At 47.5% G+C, this 20762-nt stretch overlaps 1 protein-coding gene and 1 long non-coding RNA gene across 2 annotated transcripts; one reads left to right on the top strand and one right to left on the bottom strand.

Annotated features, from left to right (window-relative positions):
* The first annotated feature begins 6464 nt into the window (after positions 1-6464).
* On the top strand, positions 6465-13089 carry LOC144736026 (uncharacterized). The gene is made up of 2 exons (XR_013588715.1): positions 6465-6608; positions 11904-13089. It is a non-coding gene; the product is annotated as an uncharacterized LOC144736026 (long non-coding RNA).
* Positions 13090-17362: 4273 nt separating this feature from the next.
* LOC144736025 (aerolysin-like protein) lies at positions 17363-20471 on the bottom strand. The gene is made up of 3 exons (XM_078618662.1): positions 20429-20471; positions 18842-18901; positions 17363-18398 (listed from the first exon to the last, which is right to left on the bottom strand). The coding sequence occupies exon 3, from the start codon at positions 18387-18389 to the stop codon at positions 17448-17450; it is 942 nt and encodes a 313-aa protein (XP_078474788.1). The 5' UTR covers positions 18390-18398; positions 18842-18901; positions 20429-20471; the 3' UTR covers positions 17363-17447.
* Positions 20472-20762: the final 291 nt, after the last annotated feature.

The raw sequence follows: 20762 nt of genomic DNA, 5'->3' as shown, positions 1-20762 counted from the left end.
ATGAACATTCTCGATAATCACCAAGCCTTCACAGAGGCCCCTGAGTGGCTTTATAACCCTCAATATCAACAAATAACCTCGCTACCTTCACCTCGCCACACGGGGAGTTAGACCACAATGGTACATGACAGGTTTTTTGCAGACCACTGTATTGGGGTACCTAAGCGGTGGCTAGGAGATGTTAACTACCTCGCATGGTATACAGGAGGTCGTGAGCTCGATCCCGTGTCTGTTTCCCCGTGGTCGTGTGGAGTTTTCTCCGGGTCCTCCAGTTTTTCCCTCCAGATTTAGAAACATGTGTATAGTGTATTTGGCTGGTATATATTTCCACATGATAAGCCACTTCGTTGAGCTACTTTTTTCAAATTTTCTTGCTGTGGTTTTCACACCTGATGATGATTGCTTGTGTTGCAATCGAAACGTCGTGAGAATTGTATTGTTTTATTTTTATTATTTTATTATTTCCCTTCTACGTGACTTCACCGAAGGAGCCAGGAATATGAATCTCTGCAGTCACGAACGCTTTAAATCGAAATTAAAAAAATACCGTTTTAGTTAATTTTCCTAACGACGAAATGCCCCACGAATACGACGGATACATCACAGCGACGACGATACACTCATCCGCTTGCTCGTTGACGCGGGTTATCTGGGCTTGACTGCCTGAATGTGAAATCAGCAGCTACACGAAATAAGCTGTTGGATAAACAGGTGATGTTAAACAGCAGGCGCAGTCGTGTAAAGCGGAGCAAGATCCCGCCACCGTTTGCGTTTGAGCCGCCAGAGGGATGTCGAAGGAGGGTCGTTGAGAGTTGGGCCTTGGGCGACCTCCTGGCAGCAGGAAGTGAGGCGATGGAGAAGTGCGGTGACACGAACAGAACCATCCATAGCTCTCGCAGTCTGCCTAGGGGTGGCTACTGCGCCAGCCATGAACGTTCTCACCGCAACACCGATTGCCCGTTTGTGACTACGTAAGTGGCGACTCAAGCACGTGTTGAGAGCATCATGTAGCCTTTAATGCAGTGGTCCTGAACCTGGGTGGCACGCGCCCCCTGGGGGTGCGAGATGCCCTTTCTGAGGGTGCGAGACGTGGCCAGATTTATTTAGAAGGTAAGTCATCGAAACACACATTAAGCACGCAAATACAACTACTTTGTTTCATCAAACCTATGTATTGGCATTATATATATGTTTTACGATTGAGAACCAAAGGTGTGCAGGCTGTAGTAAAGGTTAAGAACCACCGCTTTAATGCATTAAGCAAAAGCCATCGGCAGTTTCTCAAGAACTGCGTTGTGTTCCCACCTTGTCTAAGGTCACCATCGAAATACATTTGGGAAAATGTAACCGACTGATAAGAGCAAGTGATGCAGTGATTGACAGCTGTGGACCAGGTTTCGTTCTTATTATAACTCATCAGTACGGCACAGTCACCAATGCTCACTGCTGCAAATTCTGCCTCTGTAAACCACAATATATGGGGTCTTCACTTCCACAGTGTGGGCCCCATTAGCTTCCCCATCACGATGGTTCCTTTTTTCGTGATCAACAGATGTGATTGAGTTGTCACTGTAATGTGGGAATTAACATGTTGTAAGTTTAGCGAACTTCTACTCTGATAATAAATTCACGCGCAATACGATGGGTTAATTACTCAACATTTTTGGCGCATCAATTATTGGTGCCAGGCATAAATTGTCAGGATGGTGCAATGGTAACTAGGCACCACGGTGGCGAGATGTTAATTACCTCGCCTGGTATGCAGGAGGTCGTGGGTTTGAGCCCTGACACCTGCTTTATATTGGAGTTTTTAGGAACACAGACTCCACACAGAAAGTCACCCGAGTCGGGAATCGAACCCAGAACACTTCTTGCTATGATTACAATCTTCCTCTGGATTTTCATGGCTTTCCTCCGGGTTTTCCGGTGTCCTCACATAGCTAAAAACCTCCCACCCCAAATAACCTAACTTGTATCGGCCCAATACATCCTAATGGCGAAAACCGACCTGCAAATCACTCGACTGGGATCTCTCACGGCTGTAGCAATATCGTCTGCTCACTCCCCCACTCCCACCCTACCGCGACAAACTCGGCAGGACCCTCCTGAAAGAGAGTCTTGAGACTCCGTGAGACTCTGCTGCGGAGAAAACAAGCGCACCAATCAAACAATTATACTACTAATAAAATAACCACACTCCTTTAGCAGAGGCCGCGGTTCGTCGTGGCCCGTGCGGCCGTGCCGCTGACGCGGTTGGTGGTTGGAAATGTTTGTCATTTTGGGTATTTCTGGAGACTCGCGCGCAACGACCGCCGAGACGCGGCGCTTTCGTAATTTGCGGGCGAGCATGTGGCGCGCTGGCCGTCCGCCCCGTGACGACAACACGCGCGCCATCGCGTTGCGTTCCGGCGGAATTAATCGGCGGTACGCACCAGTGCAACGCGCATGACAACACAGCGGTCGCTCATAAAAGGTCAATATTTCCCCGTTGATATAGGTCCCGGGGCACGCTGTGCTGCTGTAGACCCACTCGGTAAAGATGAGGCAGGAACTGTCGATGTCGCTGTTGCCCCTTGAGTGAGCTACAGACTCTTCCATCAGAAGTTGTACTTTGATTCGGAGGCTGCTTTCGCAATTTGAACGCGTGGCGGTGACAGCACCGCGAGTCGTAATCCTTTTGATGCCACCGTCCGCCGAGAAAATGATTACGGAAACGAATAGAGGAACCGTCCGACCAAGTCTCGCCACCGTGGGGCGCCACTGTGGCTATGAGATGTTAACCCCCTCGCCTGGTGAGGTCGTGGGCTCGATCCCGATCCTGACGCCTGCTGTATATTTGCAGTTTGCATGTTTCTCTCTCCCCGTGGTCGCAATGATTTTTCTGCGGGTCCTCCGGATTTTCTCTCCACATTTAGAATTAACATCACGCGTTTAGAGTATTTCGCTGCTATGAATTCCCACGTGATAAGCCACTTCGTTGAGATATCATTTATGGCCGGGTCGCTTCTGAAAATTAGCTATATAGCTCAGGGGGCCTGACCTGGTGAAAAAAAAAGTTTTAGTTTAGGAAGTCTAGGGTACGAGTCAAATAGGTATTTGGAACACGGAGCCAATCGTCAACAGACTGTGAAGCTTCTTGTTCGGCCGATCATACAACATTCATCTTCCGACTGCTTCAACATCACGAGCAAGATGTTCTGACCGGAGGTTGCGATTCACTGGAGCATAAAAATTGTATCTATTGGATCTTTTTTCCAGTATCCAAAATGATGAAAAGCAGAATAGGTTTTAGCCATAGATATACCTGTTCGACCCGAGCTATAAGTGTTCTCATACTCGCATTGCCTTGGGACTGTTCGCCTTGGCGTTCTTTGGTCTGATACTGGTGAGACAAGTCCATGGAGAAGGTTGCCTTTTGTATCGGCCAATCAGATTGAAAGACAATGCACATGATTATCAGGGCATGTTTGTTTTCACGTTTTGCCACACGTGTGTGTGGTTAATGTAGACTTGATGCCTTGCTAAATGCATCTATTTGGTGTTTGAATATCTTAACAACTCCTGTTTTATTGCCAGAAAGGGTAAAACCTATTCTTGTTTTTCATTTAAAATACATAATTATTGCGGTTAACACACTCACACCGGCGCACCGCCAATACGTTCAAATTATTACGGTTAACAATCACACCGGTGCACCACCATTACCTTCAAATTATTACGGTAAACACACTCACATCGGTGCACGGTTGCCAACCTTCGCGCAGCACAACGCCAGGCGGCGCGCGTAGACCAGGGGGCGAATCGGCGTTCTCTTTGTCGCGCCCTCGGCTCGGCTGCTGAAACCCGACGAGGCGGAACTCGACGCTCAGGGCGCGTGGGTCACTTGGCGCCAGAGCCAAGCGGTGAGTCGTCCGCGACGAAGGGATTGCCTTTCCAAGCAGTGACATTTGTCTAATTTAGACTTCACCGCTCAACCGATTTCCGGCAAAGCGATCGTGTAAGTACGATGACCGAAACATCGCATATTATATATCTATATTGAAATTTTTTTTTTTCAAACTGCTTTTTGTGCTGTTTGTTGTTCTTCCCCCGCACCTCCGATTAGCGCGGTTGGCTACGTGCGGTGCGAAAGAAGTTCAACATATGTACGTTATTATTTTGTAACAGAAATCTCAACTTGTAACGCGCCGAGCAGTGTCCACTCGTTCTCGTAGAGCGAAAGAGAGAGAACGACTCAGATAGAGCGAGAGGGGACGACTCAGAGAGAAGGGATGACTCAGAGAGACAGAGAGAGAGGGGACGACTCAGATAGACTGAGATAGGACGACTCAGACAGAGCGAGAGGGGACGACTCAGAGAGAGGGGACGACTCAGAAAGACAGAAAGAGGTGACGACTCAGAGACACTGAGAGAGGGGACGACTCAGAGAGACAGAAAGAGGGGACGACTCAGAGACACTGAGGGAGGGGACGACTCAGAGAAACAGAGAGAGAGGAGACGACTCCGAGAGAGAGGGGACGACTCAGAGAGACAGAGAGAGGACGACTCAGAGACACTGAGAGAGGGGACGACTCAGAGAGACAGAGAGAGGACGACTCAGAGAGACAGAGAGAGGACGACTCAGAGAAAGAGGCCGACTCAGAGACAGAGCGAGAGGGGACGACTCAGAGACACTGAGAGTGGGGGACGACTCAGAGCGAGAGGGGACGACTTAGAGAGTGAGAGAGGAGGACTCAGAGAGAGAGAGTTCTATGCAAAACTAGTTACTACTGGTCAATACTAATTAGATAATCTATAGATACTGAGATAAATATAAACATTTTCCAGTGTGCTGTACTAGTGACGAATTGGCACGGTTTGTTTACTTGACAACCCTTACTAGTTGGCTGTGTCGGGCGGTGGCGGGGTTTTAACGACACATTTATATATTTACGCGATCTAACCCAAAAACCTCTATTATGGATGATATTGCTCGCGACAACCTACGTATTAAACATGAATAATTGTAACCGTTCAGAAAGCTACAGGCTTAGTGCTGCGTGAAAGCGAATCATCAAGTAATACATTGTTTAACTGCATGCCTATACAGGTCACCATACGTCGAAGGTGATTAACTGTGAGCACACAACAGGTCCTACGATTTCCGTGCACACAAACAACGGCAGGATGTACAAGCACAATGTGCATGTATAATGTGTGTTGATTGCCATATGAATAACCCATCGTAATTGTTATATTTCAATGGCCACTGCACCTGATTGGCTCACAAGTGACGACATCACGTTTATCCCTCTATATTTAAGAACAAAACAGGAGGGTTTCTTCACAAATATGGCTATCGCCTGATGATGCTAGTTGTAATAATTGACAAAACGAATTGTAAATATTGTGGATTTGCTGTCCAACACACCGGTGTGCTGTACTAGGAATGAATTAGCCTTTTCTGTTTACGTGACAAACCTTACTAATTGGCTGTGTTAGGTGGTGTCGTGTTTTACGACACATTTATATTTACGTGCTCGTACCCAAAAAACTATGTTATGTATATTCAGGTGTCTACGGCCAATTACTGCGTGTTTACGTTAAAAAGAGAATATTCTGACGAATAATATGAACACAATGCTCTCTACACGTGCTTTAGTGGCCAAGTAGTAGTCGCGAATGGCAAATATCTCTAGCCCCACCGATTGCGCCCAACAACAACAACAAACACCCACCAGACAAACGAAGCGACTTAACGCCTTCAAGCGCAACCATTGCGGGAACGGAAACTCTGAGGAATGAGAATTCAACAAAAGAAGGTTGCAGCGCGGGCCACATTGCGTGGCCGTGGCCTTGTGGGGGGTGACTGCATTGCGCGCCACGATAAGCGTGCGGTCACAAGCCCGTTACACCACGTGCCTGCACCGCTCCAACTTATCAGCGTCTTACATCCCCTTCACGCTCACACACGGAGTCTCGCTCAGAGCCTCCCACTCACTCACGGAGTCTCGCTCAGAGCCTCCCACTCACTCACCAAGTCTCGCTCAGAGCCTCCCACTCACTCACCAAGTCTCGCTCAGAGCCTCCCACTCACTCACCAGGTCTCGCTCAGTCTGACACTCACTCACCAAGTCTCGCTCAGTCTCCCACTCACTCACCAAGTCTCGCTCAGTCTCCCACTCACTCACCGAGTCTCGCTCAGTCTCCCACTCACTCACCGAGTCTCGCTCAGTCTCTCACTCACCAAGTCTCGCTGAGTCTCCTACTCACCAAGTCTCGCTCAGTCTCTCACTCACTCACCAAGTCTCGCTCAGTCTTTCACTCACCAAGTCTCGCTGAGTCTCCTACTCACCAAGTCTCGCTCAGTCTCTCACTCACCAAGTCTCGCTGGGTCTCCTACTCACCAAGTCTCGCTCAGTCTCTCACTCACCAAGTCTCGCTCAGAGTCTCCCACTCACTCACCAAGCCTCGCTCACTCTCCCACTTACTCACCAAGTATCGCCCAGAGTCTCCCACTCACTCACGCATCCAACACACACACGCACACACGCGCCCGTCCGTCTCAACGAGTCGTCGTCACACGTGGAACAGCCAACGCTGTTATAACATTCCAGCGATTCACTAAGGTAAGCGCTTCCCAATGACCAAATCTTCCACATTCGCATGCTGGCTTGTGCTTACGGGGACTTTACTGGCCCGTGCGATGTACGTGTCCATGCACAGCCCGTCTGTGTCAATCCACTGCTGGAGTTTTGGGGTGGTTATTTGACCGGGCTGGTGGTCAATGATGGTTGGGGAAGACGGGGAGACATGGGCGCGTTACTGTCATTGGGGATACGTTACACCGTTATTTGACGCCAAGGGGCCTAGTCGACCACAAGGGAGCCCCGAATAAAGAAGATGATACTTTTAAATGTTCAGAAAAATATATACTTTTAAATGTATTCATTCAACATAACCTGCGGTCTACCGTGGACCAAGCCCCACTAACGCATCTGGCTATCGCATCAACAGAGCAGCAGAAGTTGCGTGATCCACTCCCTTTGAGGTATAACCCTAGAGCGATGGGGCCGGCATGAGAGCAAGACACAGGATAACTTAATTCTGAGTATTGTTCCTTTAAATCTTATAATAATAGGGGTTTCCCCTTTTTTCTGGCAACACAACTGAATTTTTTTTACAAGGATTCATGTCTGCATTAATCACAATACTTGCAGTCAAATGCAAACAAAAAACATACAATGATAATATATGCATTGTCCAATATGCATTGTCCTTGAAACTGATTGGTACACACCAAGGGACGGCTTTCTTTTGAGCCTCGACCCAATTGGTGCTCGACCAGAGGACGCTAAAAGGCGTACAGCTCCAAGACAATCCACTATCAAAGTAATGAGGACTCGGGGTGAGCATCTACATCATTAGACCTCCTTTGCCAGTACCATAATATTATAATAGTAGGGGTTTTCCCCTTTTAAAATCTTGTTATTAATACTGTCACCGTGAGGCTGTATTCCTCTAAACCTAATACACAGAGCAACTAAAATAATATAGGGAGCTTCAAAAACATGTTAACACTTCCGAGAATTTGCAACAATACCACAATAAATGTGCCTCCAGGCTATGGAGACCACCTGGAGAAGATTCCAGGCGCGTGTTGACAATGATGGCGAACAAGTGGAGACTCTTTGAATTGTTGAAGCTATTAACATTACATTTGATATCATGTTACATTGTATCATCCGTTTTTTTCTATTAAAAACGATAGTCCCATGTAAGTGTTAACATTTCTTTGAAGCACCCTGGTATATATAGTTATAGCCTACATATAATTTTATACGGGTTAAAACTATTTGTAGCTATTTCAGTAAAAGTGAGTCTGGAGAAAGGAGGGGGCCCACAGTCGGATATTGAATAGCCCTCCCCCCCCACAACGTTTAAATAGGTAGCTGCGCCCCTGTGGGGAGCATATACGTTCACGCATAGTATAGTACAACAGTTGAGACAGACTTTATTTCTGTTTCTGAACTTAACAATTCCTATTGAGCTAAATAGCTATTCCACAAGCACGACGCTCTGTTATCACGTCATATGTGAAAGTACGAAAATCGATCTGAGATTGAACCCCTTAAAAATCGAATTCCAAAAATGTTAATCTGAAACCCTTTCCGAGTGTCATTGTCCTCGTCGCTCGTGTTTATTGCGACTGCGATATCACCCTTACAACGCAGCGGATCCTCCGGGTTTTCCCTCCACATTTAGAATCAACATCACGCGTTCAGAGAATTTGGCTGCTATACATGTCCACATGATAACCACCTCGTTGAGCTATCTTTTGTGGCCAGGTCACTTCTGAAAAAGAGCTAAATAGCTCAGTGGACCTTAACTGGTAAATAAACATAGTTATCGTTTTGTTCAAGACTTGGTCGCTGCAAATCCCTGAAGGCCATCTGACTCAGATGCCACAGGTCAGAGCACAGAGTTGGCACCATTTAGATTCCTAGTTCGAATCCGGGCTTCAGCCACTGCCTGTGATTAATCCAAGTTCTCAAATCTCGCGAGTTGATGGTCTCAGCCCGGCCACCTCATCAGACACACTAGGTCGTCATTAAAGCGGGTTCTCATCTATGCCGAGTTAACTCAAGAGACCAGAATGAGCATCAATTGCAAGAGTTACCTGGGTCGCCAACATGACAAAAGAAAAAAACACACACAAATAAAATAAGGTAGAACAAGGAAGCAAATACAATTCAGAACAAGGACAAATAATGACTGTATTACTTGAAACTAATTATTTAGCACGAACATAAATCGATGCTAAATATGTTAAATGTTAAATTTGCAGCAGCGCAAATCGGCTCGGGCAGATTATTTTTCGACTGATCACAGCACAACTTCCAACATTACCTTATGGAAACGTTAAACAGATATGGGTGACCATAGTACCGCACTGATATGTAAACAAAAAAATGTTTCATGTCAACATGTTAAAGCCCACATATTAATTGGTTTTGCACTCGATTCGGCTACATTCCAGATCCTGAAAACCAAAATGATCGGACGTATCGCCAGCCACACGACAGACCGTGTTCTTAGCCAGAGCACAGAGCAGAGTTTTTCTCTGATCTCCATGAGGGTTTAAAGCAACTCGGATAATTTTTCTGTCGAACCGTTCTCTCCAACGCGGGGTGTTCATTGCTCGACGAAATGTCCGAATGGTCGATTCGTACCATGACACGAACAGACAAAAAGGAGTAAATTGTTTAAATGAAGACAAAATTACGATATAGATTGTTTGTAAAGTAGCCAAAACGTCGGCATCTTCCGTCCCCGTCAGTGGACGTAAACAAAAATGCACAATTTATTATTTAATGTAACATGCTCTTCGTTCGTATTCAATATGTACAAGCGTGGGGCTATACACGACGGAGGATAGCAAATTCATCCCACACAGTACTGGATTTAGTAGATGCAACGCATTCTGTAGCACAACTTTTATTCCTCGTGCACCGAATTATATATAAAAAAACACTTATTGATGCTAAAGAATCACACTCCACGTATACTTGTGTGTGTACCAGTTAACCCTTTGTTGTTTAATAAGGAAATTACCTTTTACTAGCCCATATAGACATTCCTGGTTATTATTTTACCCACGACCATTTGTTTAAACCAGGCAAGGCACCGCACTGGTGTCTGGACACGCGTACGTGCACGACGCGAGGCGATCATTAAACGCGACTCCAACGATCAAACTCTCCCGCAATTCACTGCAGGGAACTACGCATGCACATGAAGCACCGGCATCACAAACATGCCAGTGCTAGCCGGCGGTGTTGCATCGACTACCGATACACCCTACCCACAGCCATCGAGCTGTTTGACTCCCTGCCCCAAGTTCAGACTCAACACCTTACTTGATTCCTCTGCCTATGAGTGACCCGCCACCCTCTGTAATAATCCTCACAACACACACGCCCACTGTGTATGTAGTGCGCCTTGAGTCGCATTTTGGACGCTTTGTAAATCCGCAGTTGGATTGTGGCTCCAGGTGACATCATTCAAAGACAGAGAGCGGCTATCAGTCCTCAACGGCTCAATTCCGAATGATAATACATCAGCCTTTAATGTAACACATGTAGCCGACTAGGTCTTAAAAGTTTTTTTTTAATTGGGGCCGGAATGCTACATGAGCGAAACAGCCTAAAAAACACGTGGCCGGCCTACAAGGTTCCACTCATCGTGTTCGTAACGGAGGAGCGTAAAGGAAATGAACACCTCACGAGTTACAATCATCATCATCGCAAGCCTCCTGGCTCTGACATTCCTCCTCCCTCACGACACCGGTGGAACAATCAACCGCATCAGAACATAATCATCATCACCAGGCCGCTGTGCACGTCTTCTCCACGAATGGGAAATGAAAGACACGAGCCACAGTCTGGTGATTTTGTCTATGCAACGAAAACTATGGACGATATAGTAAACCACAAAGACACATAGGGATACATATTCATAGAGATACGTTAAAGAAACAAGCCACGGTAATGATATTGTGTCAATGTAACCTGGAACTATGGCTCAAACAGTAAACCCACTGTGGCCTGCACTCCTCCAACGGAGGAGCGGCCAAACGACACTTTTTCTCTCTCTCTCTGCTCGTCGTGGCGAGCAGCAGCAGGACCTTGACATTGGCGTAATCGAGCTCCTCACCAAAGGGCGGCCAATCGTACGCAAGAGTAGAACAACACTTTTAATAAAAACTAAGCCGAGGCCGTGACTCGTAATGTGATCTGGGCGTCTATTTTATAAGACGAGCTCACACACACACACGTATTAGTTTCTATATTTTTAAATACACGTGCATATACACAACACAAAGATCCCCCCTCCCGTCCCCCGTACTGCCTTTATACCGACTCACATATAGTGAATTATAATAACGATAATGGATGGAATATTATCTCAAGTTTATTGAGAAAATAAGGCTGATTAACAATTGTGCACACAACTAATTCATCTCCACGGAGCAAGTTATGAATATATAATATGCGTAACATAGCATAATGTTAACATACGAGATAATATTCCTGCACATGAATGAACACAACACGCGTGCCGCATGAACACAATTTATCGCTGAGCCTATGCAGTGCGGGCCATGTTCACGCAGCCTGTGTAAAAGCACGTGGCGCAGATACAATGACACGGACGTACATGAGTAAGACCTGAAGTCACACCACGCTTTACGCGAAATTATGGAACAGTTAAACAGCTCATAATACGGATATCGGTGACTTCGCTATGATAACATTAAACTACAATAATACACACTCTCTCTCTATTTATACGTGAACATGTTACTTGTCTAGATGTAATGACGAGGATGTGTTGTCTAAATTAAAGCTACCAATCGTCTTGGTTTGGCCGGCACAGTCTCTGTTTGAGAACCGCTGCCCTCCTGTCCCCCGAAGCTTTCGCGATAATCTGATTTCTGTAGCCGGCGGTTGTAGCATTTCCTGCCCCCCACGGTCGAATCATGATAATAGGGGCAAATGAAGCGGGTCTACATGAGCGGTCGCCGGGGCTAGTGAAGGTACGGGCGGGGCTAGTGATGGAGTGGGCGGGGCAGGGGATAGTGAGGGGGTGGGCGTGGTTAATTCAAGTGGGCGGACCCAACGAGGGCGTAGCGAAAATAGGCGTGGCTAATTGATGGAGTGGGCGTGGTTAGTGGAAGTGGGCGGGGCCTGCAGGTCCGGTCGTGCCTCCCGTTCGGTAGCTTTAGTTGCAGACCCGTCTCTCGCGGACGTGCGCACACACGCGTCACGCAGAACAACGCGCACTATGCATCGTCTCTTTCTTCCCGCTCCGTTCCTCTCACAAAGAGGTCTCTCTAACCCCATGCACGCGGCGCAACGCAGGCTCGCATCAGGAGGCGATGGGACGCGACTGCCCGTGGCTCGAGTGTGCGCTGCTGCTCGCTGTCCTCTTCCGCGGCTGCCTCGCCCAGACAAAAGCGCCGCCATTGCCGCCCGAGTGGAAGACATTCTGCGATCCTGGGTCGGCTCACAAGTGCACGTGCGATTACAAGAGCAGGAAAGTGGACTGCCAAGGAAAGACCTTGAGCTCCGTGCCATCTGGGATTCCCGCGGACACCGCGCTTGGTGGTGGGGGTTGGAGTCTACTGCGCTCGAGGGAATGGATGATGGGCGATGCGCTCGGAGGCGTGTGTGAGCGTGACGTGGGCAATCTGCGGGCAGGCGTGTATGTGTATGTTGCGTATGTAATGGTACGCGCACACAGAGGGCACGCATGGCGTGCACATGGCACGTAAATATATCCACAATCACCCCGACGCCGTAACATGCGAACAAGGCAGCAAAGCTGTGAGAGATATTAAAAAAGAGGGCAACCTATTGGCGTGTCCCACTTTCCCGCCCTACGTGTCGGAGGTAGAAATGCCAAATCCGAAGAGCAGCGTGACCCCGAGCACGTCGACCAAGGAGACGGGGATTGAGGCGCAGACCGCCGTCTTTGAGTTCTGTCACGACCTGTCCCGCTACGGTCCGCTTGGAGTGTGCGCCGCCCACGTGCTCATCACGTGCGTGCTGCTCTACATCATCTACCACTTCAAGGGGCTGCACAGCGCCTTTGACTAGCAGAGGTCGCAACGCTGTGCGCGACAAGTCACGTTCCACGCGATTTGTGCAGAGAGCTTCGAATTTTAAATTAGTCACGGTAGAGGAGTGCATTTGTCCGTGTGTATGTCTAAATCGGCCAGTCATCTCAGTCATTCAACCCATGGCACCTGGGTTTGCCCCGCGATCTCCTCCTGCAAGCGGATGTCCTACACTTCACGTGGCCTTAAAGTGCACACAGCCTGGCACAAGCGCCGTCGTGACGTCACCGCCTCTTAGTGGCGAATTTTTGGTTGTTGTTGTTGTGTCTAAATGAAAGCTATATCAATCGTCCTGGTTTAGCCGGAGCAGTCTCGGTTTTTCAGAACGGCCGTCCGTGTGTGCCGCGTGACGTTGTGCGGAGGGCTCATTCAAGTCGAGATAAATATCTTCGTAAAATAAATAAATATATTTCTAACAGAACCCATCAGCCGCACAGTCTTCTTGGAGTGCATCATTTCAGCAGCAGTGATTCAAGACAAGCGAAAGCTCTGGACCGGTTTCCACGTGGTTTCTTGATTCGAATCAAGATAAGAGATGCTCTCTGTGTTGTACGTGCATAAGTTGCGAGCATGTGTCACGGTTGATGCAAGCACCGTCGTTGGTTTACAGTGATGACATCGGTTAACGTTTTTATCGGTTAACGTTTCAACTCCCAATGGGACTCCATGGTTTCAACTAACGTTACAATTTTGACTCGCGGTATGATTACGTTTTGGCAGTGGAAAACAGCGCTCTTGCAGACTCAGTGATTTTTGCTTATTTTTTCAACTCGTAAGTTAATTAATGGTGATTGTAATTGCCCCTAAAGTGAAATCCCAAGAGGAAAAAAGGAGTGGGCGAGTAATTTGCTTTATAAACTATGTTTTTAGGGCTAAAAAGGGAAACTTCCGATGGTCTTGGAATGGATTAATGCTTTCAACATGCAATTCCTCTATTCGATTCAGTAATTTCGGTTAACAGTGGTTTTCGTGGAACGGATTAAAAACGTTAACCGAGGGGACTATTGCAACGAGAGGCGTGCGCAGTGTCTCAACGACTCGATTGGCATCGGCAAAAAACAATTGGTGCATGTGAAGAAAAACCTGGTGAGTGCAGTGGAATGGCGGCAAGTGCGGTGGGATTACGAGTGACCTGGAGGGTTTTCGCGAAGCCTTGGAGCCCAAACAAATAAACAAAAAACTACCGCGCGCATGCCACAAACAGTCCCCCCACCGCGTTATCGCTCGCGGACTGCTCTCCGGTGTCGGAGGATTGCGGCAGATCGGGCAAGATTGCCGACACCGTATCGGTGGCAACGCCACTCGTTCCCAAGGGGAGACGGGGGAGGTGTTGGAGGAAGGTGGGGGCCCTCCTTGGTGAGGGAGGGAGGCAGCAGTTTAGAAAGTTTCACTCCCCAAGGGGGGGGGGGGGGACCTGTACACATTCATAACCCCCGGGAGAGATCGATGATTGAAACGCTCACCCCACCGTCTCAAGTTATCGAGTTCTGCACGGCTCGCACGCTAAAGTAAAACATCGGTTAACGAGCAAAATTGGCTTTTAAAAATAAACATTTTCAAGCAACGGGGAGTAGCTCATGCTGACGTCGAGTGTTATTTATTTTTGCAAGCGCGTTTTAAGCGGATGCGATGATCGCAGGTTTGAGCGACCATCGCTCGTGCCGGAAGCAGGCTGCGGACTTCACGGCGAGCCGACGAGACTCAGATTAGCTGGCGATTGCTGCCTTGACCAGTGGTGCTACAGGGACAGATGACAGACATTCCCGCTCACTCAATAGCACTGCCTTAAGAGGTAAACGATATATAACAGGCGGCGTTTCTATGTATGTTTAACTTGTTTCGCACCGCACATAAAAAACGCGCCAATCGGAGGTTTGGGGGTAGGACAACAAACTAAACACGGGAAGCAGTTTTAAAGAAAGAAGAAGGGCCAATTCCTGAAATGTCACACCTATTATTTTTTCATTTTAAGGCCACAGATGCTCTTGACGAATTGAGTTTATTTCACAAGCGCTCAACTGTCTTTGGGTCGACTTTTTAAGCAAACTTTGGAAAACCCTACGTGTTAAACAAACCCTACGTGTTAAACAAACGCTCACCAGTCGACAACTCCACCATCCCGTTGCACTACAGACAAACTCGGTCGCTTCGATCGCCCACACCGAGAGCGATGCACGACTGAGTTGACCAACTCTGCCGTCGACGTGCCGATGGATGTTGACCCACCTCGCTCGTGACGCGATAACAAAGCCTGCTGAGTTCCCTGTCGACAGTCGTTCCCAATGAGTGCTACCACGCACTCACGAGACCTGTAATGCTCCACACAGAGTGTAGGTGGCCGGGGAAGGCGCACGACACGGATTCCCCCTTGCCAATGCTCCTTCGTAGGTTGTAGACAACTTGCGAAACGATGGCTGACCCATCAAGCAGTGACACGTTTCCTGATACGCGTGCTTTGTGTTGTGCTTCCTAGCGTCCGTAACAAAAAAATATATAAGTGCAGTTGTTGAAAAAACATATAAACCTATGTAACATTGTTTTTGATTCTGCGGCGTATAGCTTTCCACAGAAACAAATATATTGCATGTGTATTCAATAATCAGGTGTTCTCCAGTTGTTTGTTGCTTAACTATGTATACACAGTTGTCACGTTTGCATAATATGATTGCGACTGCTTAAGCAATATGGAGCCCGTACATTATGTACGCGCCTATTAAGTATATGCAGAACGTCTACAACTGTTATTACGGGATTTTACTGTTACAAAAATAAATAAAGCAACTTTGTAAAACATTTTTTAGACATTTCTAGTCATCTGTGTATTCTTAATTTCTTCGAACGCGTGCGCTGTGCTTGTGTTCACCTGGAAGAGATTAGTGAGGAACGGTCACGGCCAACACCGGTAACTATTATATCTGAGCCAGTTCTGGGCCTCCCCTAGGTAGACTCAGCCTTAAATGAGTACCCGGTGCGGTGTATACACATGGCCACTAGGGAGACAAAGGTGGTCGGGTGTGGTGCTGGCCATCCACCCCCTCGTGTGCCGTGCCGGCCTTCAACTGTGCTCGCTAACAGCCCTTGCCCCAAGTCTGTTAAAGCTATACGGGGGATTTGTGTCTTTGTATTTGAAGTTAATGCAATGCTATTCTCGAGCTGAACCTGCATATGAAATGGTGTATTCCTTTTACATAAAGAAAAACACAACTTACATGACAGCCAGCCACCTTATCGCATACATACATTCTACGTAGACTGTGGTCGCATCTGTCGCACTAAAGCCATGCTGCAGCACGTGTTTGATTCACCTCCTCCCATTATCGTTAATCAACACGGTTGGTTCTGTTTTTTGGGTTAGATTGCGTAAATATGAATGTGTTATTAAACCCGCCACCACCCACACAGCCAATTCGTAAGGTTTGTCAGGTAAACATAAAATGCCAATTCGTTACTAGTTCAATATACCGGTTTGTTGTAGAGTAAATCTGCAACATTTACAATTCGAGTCCGACGTGTCGCCGGTAATTACAACCAGCAGCATCAGGCGTCAGCTAGAGGTGTGCAGAAATCCCCCTGTTTCGGTCTTAAACAGAGGGCGTAAATGGGATGCCATTACTTGCAAGCCAATCAGGCGCGAATAACAGAAGGGGGTTAATGTATTCATATAAATTACAATGGACATCTGCTGTTGGGGGGGGGGGGGGGTTATTCACAGGTAATCAACATACATGTGCTGCTTTGGTTAGTGATGGCGGATGTGGAAGTGCGTGGGGAGAGTGTGGACGACCAACACAATCCTCTTAGAGCAATTTCATACTGTAGTAGTAATAATCGTAGATATACGATCGGTGACTGAGCAAGGGTGTTGATAGAGGTAGGGTCTGAAATTCGCCACAATTACAGTATGCTATATGCGGAGATATATAAGGATGCCGAGACGGTAGTATAATGGTCAGCACACTGGACTTGCAAACCAGAGGTGGCTGATGAAACATAGAAGCGGGCATTTCAACCATGGCATTAAATAAGGAATGTCAGATGTCATGGTGCATCTCATGTGTTTACCAATCTCGTGATGGCGCGCCACCTCGATGCGTGTGAGACGAGCTCCACATAGCAATCTAAGTGGGCGACTGGTGATGTGCTAATATTGGGTGATGGGGTGATTATGGGGTAATTTGGTGATAGTGCGATTGCCTAATGGGGTCATTGGGCGATTTGTTGATGAAGTAATTGGGTGATGGAGTGATTGTTTAATGATGGTTGCTTGGATGAAGATCGGTAATTGGTTGCTAGGGCGATTGTGTGATGATAGGGAAATTGGTTGGTTGCTTGGATAGTTATACAGGTAGGAACAGTTCCACACTGCCCACCAGGGATTATTTGTCTGTCGTGCATAGCTACGCCCTCGATTTGTATTTCATAGAGCACTTCGGGCAGGCTCAGCACCACGTGACGCACCACCCTACGCAGCTCGCCAAATAAAATCCAATCTTAAGTTGTGAATAACTTGGTCATTTGACAATGCTACAATCTAGTGGAAAAATACGATGCCACTGAACCAGATTCAATGGCTATGTAATGGGGAATAAACTATATGAAGCTCAGTGGAACAATAAGCTATGCCAACAGCAAATGGTAAAATACCCACCGTCTGTGAAACATAAAAAGGCCAATTGCTTACATGCAACCACAAAGAGAAAATTGCATTGCAGAAGGCTTTTATTGCATAGTCAGCCATAATTATTATTTTTAGAACATTTGACCAAACAGGGTACAAAATGCTGCTCTATTTCTCAGAAGCACGGGCGGTCATTTTGGTGTAGGTGAGCCCCTTGTAAATGCCACTCAGGGGAACGTCAAAGACAGCACCGTTCATGCAGGTGATGCGCAGCAGGGCCGTGTACGGGAGGTCGATGTTTGCACGCCCGATTTTGGCGACAACAGTGACGGTCTTGTGCGGAGGAACGGAGACGGGGAACGTGAGAGTTTCCGTCCGCTCCTCCGAGTTCTCCAATGCGTGCGTGGTCTCAGAGCTCAAGGTGAAGCTGAACCCGGTCTCCACCTCCATAATTAAGGGAATGCCTGCAGACACCTTCAGGCTGAAGGTGGACTCGATTTTGTTGGTCGTAGACCACGACGACTTTTTGGTTATCGTCTTGGAGCTCTCGAAGGTGTGAGACTGCACGACGCTGGTGTCGTTTATGTACTCCATTTCTTTAATCTCCTCCATCTGCACGTTAGGCAGAACCTGGTGCATAGTTGGGTACTTCATGTTCTGGATCACAGACGACTTTACAGCATTGATGAAAAGGAAGCCCATGGAGTCGATGTCAGCCCCCGCTCGGCCCTGAACGCCCAAGCAGATGCCAGAGCCCACGTCGATCTTGTACTCGGTCTTGAGCCCCCAGTCCGTCATCTTGGCAAAGAACTCACGGTTGCGGCTCGTTCTGAACCTGATGGCACCCAGACGCGTGCCGGCCCCATTGCCCCACAGGGAGAGCTGCGACATGAACTCGCCCGACTGGAATTCAAACTGCTGAGCAGAGGAGTCCACGGTGCCGAATTTCTGCCTTCGCCCGTCAGTCAGCCACACCTCCACACCCCTCACTTGCCAGCCTCCAACGCTCACCGAGAGTTTCTGCAGCGTGGCCGCATTGCTCCTTCCATCAAACGAGAAGGCATTTCCACCTTGGCCTCCAATGATGTGCAGCGTAAGTGGGTACGACATTATGTCTACCTGGAAGAGACAGAAGCAATGGACAGCATGGCAAGCAAGTTTAAATGGAAGGCACCTTATAGAAGTAAATCGTGATGAATGTGGTTTAACACTTTAAGTATGCAAAATAAACGCCACGCTTGTACAAATCAAATACCTTGTAGGATTTGTCAATATCTTTATAGCAATATACGAGAAAAAAGGGCACACGTCACAACCCACCACTGAACAATTAGAAATTAAGCTTTAGGCACAAGTGCGCATATGCTCTTGGAACTGCGAGGCAGAGGAGCAGAAAAACGCAGCTTCATTTTTTGCTTTCGCTCCCTATTTGAAAAGCCGCAACAATCAAGTGGGATATGACGCATGGTGCATTCCACAACCCACACGACCACAGTAGGTCATCATTCAGTAGCAGCAGAACGAGTGTCACACGCCACATTTGTGACAAGCAGGACAAATACCTTTATTCTTCGAAAATGCAAAGCTTCGACAGGCAATCCAGGCACTTGGCTGCAGTCGACCTACATGGATCATAGGAACAGAAGCAGACGGATGAAGGTGGTGTGGGGAAAGTAAATTAAACCCTACAAGCCAAGAAAACTAAGTTTGCAGATTCCTACGCAAGAACCATCCTGGTGAAAAATGCCTCAGAAGTCTGTTAGAGAGCCAGCAGATCACCAGGCGCTGAATCGTATTAGGCTTCGGGCAATATGATATGATGCTTTGCAAAAACGTCAAATTAGACAAGTCTTACATTTTACACAATTTTAAGTGGATTTCAGACAATTGCCATGAAATGGCAATCAAACTTTGAAGCGTAGTCAGCTTCCTGCATACACCCCTCAAATTTCAGGTCAATAAAAAGAAAGTAGTTTCCCCATTTCTTTAGACACTATGCCAAGAACCAAAATACAACATTCTTAAAAGGTGACAATTAGCCGGAGCAAGTGAGAATATGGAACGGTCGAGCTGGGACGGTTTAAGATAAATGTGGGAGACCAAACCAGCAAAAACTCTTTAATGGCTGCAAACCAATATACAACGGCAGAAGCCCATACTTAAAGCAGGTTACGAAAACACGTTCCTTCGGAGTGGGCAGGTAGGAACTTGGTTGGACAGCGCTTTCGTGCACGACACAGATAATCCCTGGTGGGCAGTGTGGAAGCTGTTGTTCCTACTGTATAAGTGTAGTGTGTCGTGTAGGTTAAACGTTGAGTTTTATAAGGGCACCACGAGGTGACCAGCCCCACCCCCAACTGAATTACCTTAAAGCTGGGAATGTTGAAAGAAACACGAGGCAAAAAGATCCACTTTTTATTTTCAAGGCTTCCGTTTTATGAATGGAGCCACCCTCCCCCAGTTCCATTTTGTGAATGAAATATTGCCCGTCCCCTCATTGGCCCGAGTCGCGGAGGTGCCCCCTCTCCCACTACCACCAACCCCCCCCTCCTCTCTACCAACCAACCCACCGCTCCCATTGGTCGGCGCCCGAGCCAATGGGAGGGCTCTGGTGGGGCGGGGCCATGCACGACAGAATCCCTGGTGGGCAGTGGGGAACTGTTGTTCCTACCTGTAAAACGCAACTATAACGTGTCCAACTACATACAACAGGGTCTGAGAGCACAATTGCACAATCCAGATAGTCATTATGGCGTTGAATCTTATTAGGCTTGTGGCAGGTGTCAAATTTGATTCGTCTAACATTTTAAAATAAAGGTGGACACCACGATTCAAAACGGAATGCAGCGAACTCCCATGAACTGTGAATCGGAGCGGGTGTTACAGGACTTTTTAGCTTCAGCCATACAACCCTCAGATTTCAGGTCCGTAAAAAAATTAGTTACCCAGTAGATTGGCACACGATACTCTGAACAAAATAGATACTAATTACAATAATATGCGTGGAGGGTGAGAATTACAAATGGTACCGAGAAGGGATGTTTGAGAAAATTACAGCGAGATAAGGCGCAAGTGATTTTTTTGTGAACGCTTACAACATGGATGGAAAAGGCCACGGCAAATCATATTACACTAGAGTCCGCACTTACATCTCAGACAACTCCGTGAGGAGCAGATAGTCTTTGATGGTTCTGCCCTCCTTTATATACAAGGGAGCGCACATCACGTGGTACAATCACTTGGGCGTGCCTTCCCATCCCTGGCCAATCATGGGGGTGGGAGGGATAAGGCAATCATCACGAGTCAATCAGCGCGAGGATTCACTAATTGGATGGGTGGCGCTTCCTGCACGCGCGCCCATTTTGTGTGGGCAGCCGTTAATAAGCCGAGCCACGCGCGCTGGCACCTCATGAATGCAATCACGGTTCGAATATGAGTCTGGTGAGAGTCCATTGAGGGAGCTTACATCACGTGGCATAATTA

Source organism: Lampetra planeri, chromosome 58 (genome assembly GCF_965212315.1).
Source record: "Lampetra planeri chromosome 58, kcLamPlan1.2.h2, whole genome shotgun sequence".
In the NCBI taxonomy this organism is placed as follows: Eukaryota; Metazoa; Chordata; class Hyperoartia; order Petromyzontiformes; family Petromyzontidae; genus Lampetra; species Lampetra planeri.
This window is presented reverse-complemented; position numbering and strand designations above follow the sequence as displayed.

Bases quoted from the DNA above. Each gene is read 5' to 3' on its own strand.
- LOC144736025 (XM_078618662.1), bottom strand. From the start codon at position 18,389: ATGTCGTACCCACTTACGCTGCACATCATTGGAGGCCAAGGTGGAAAT.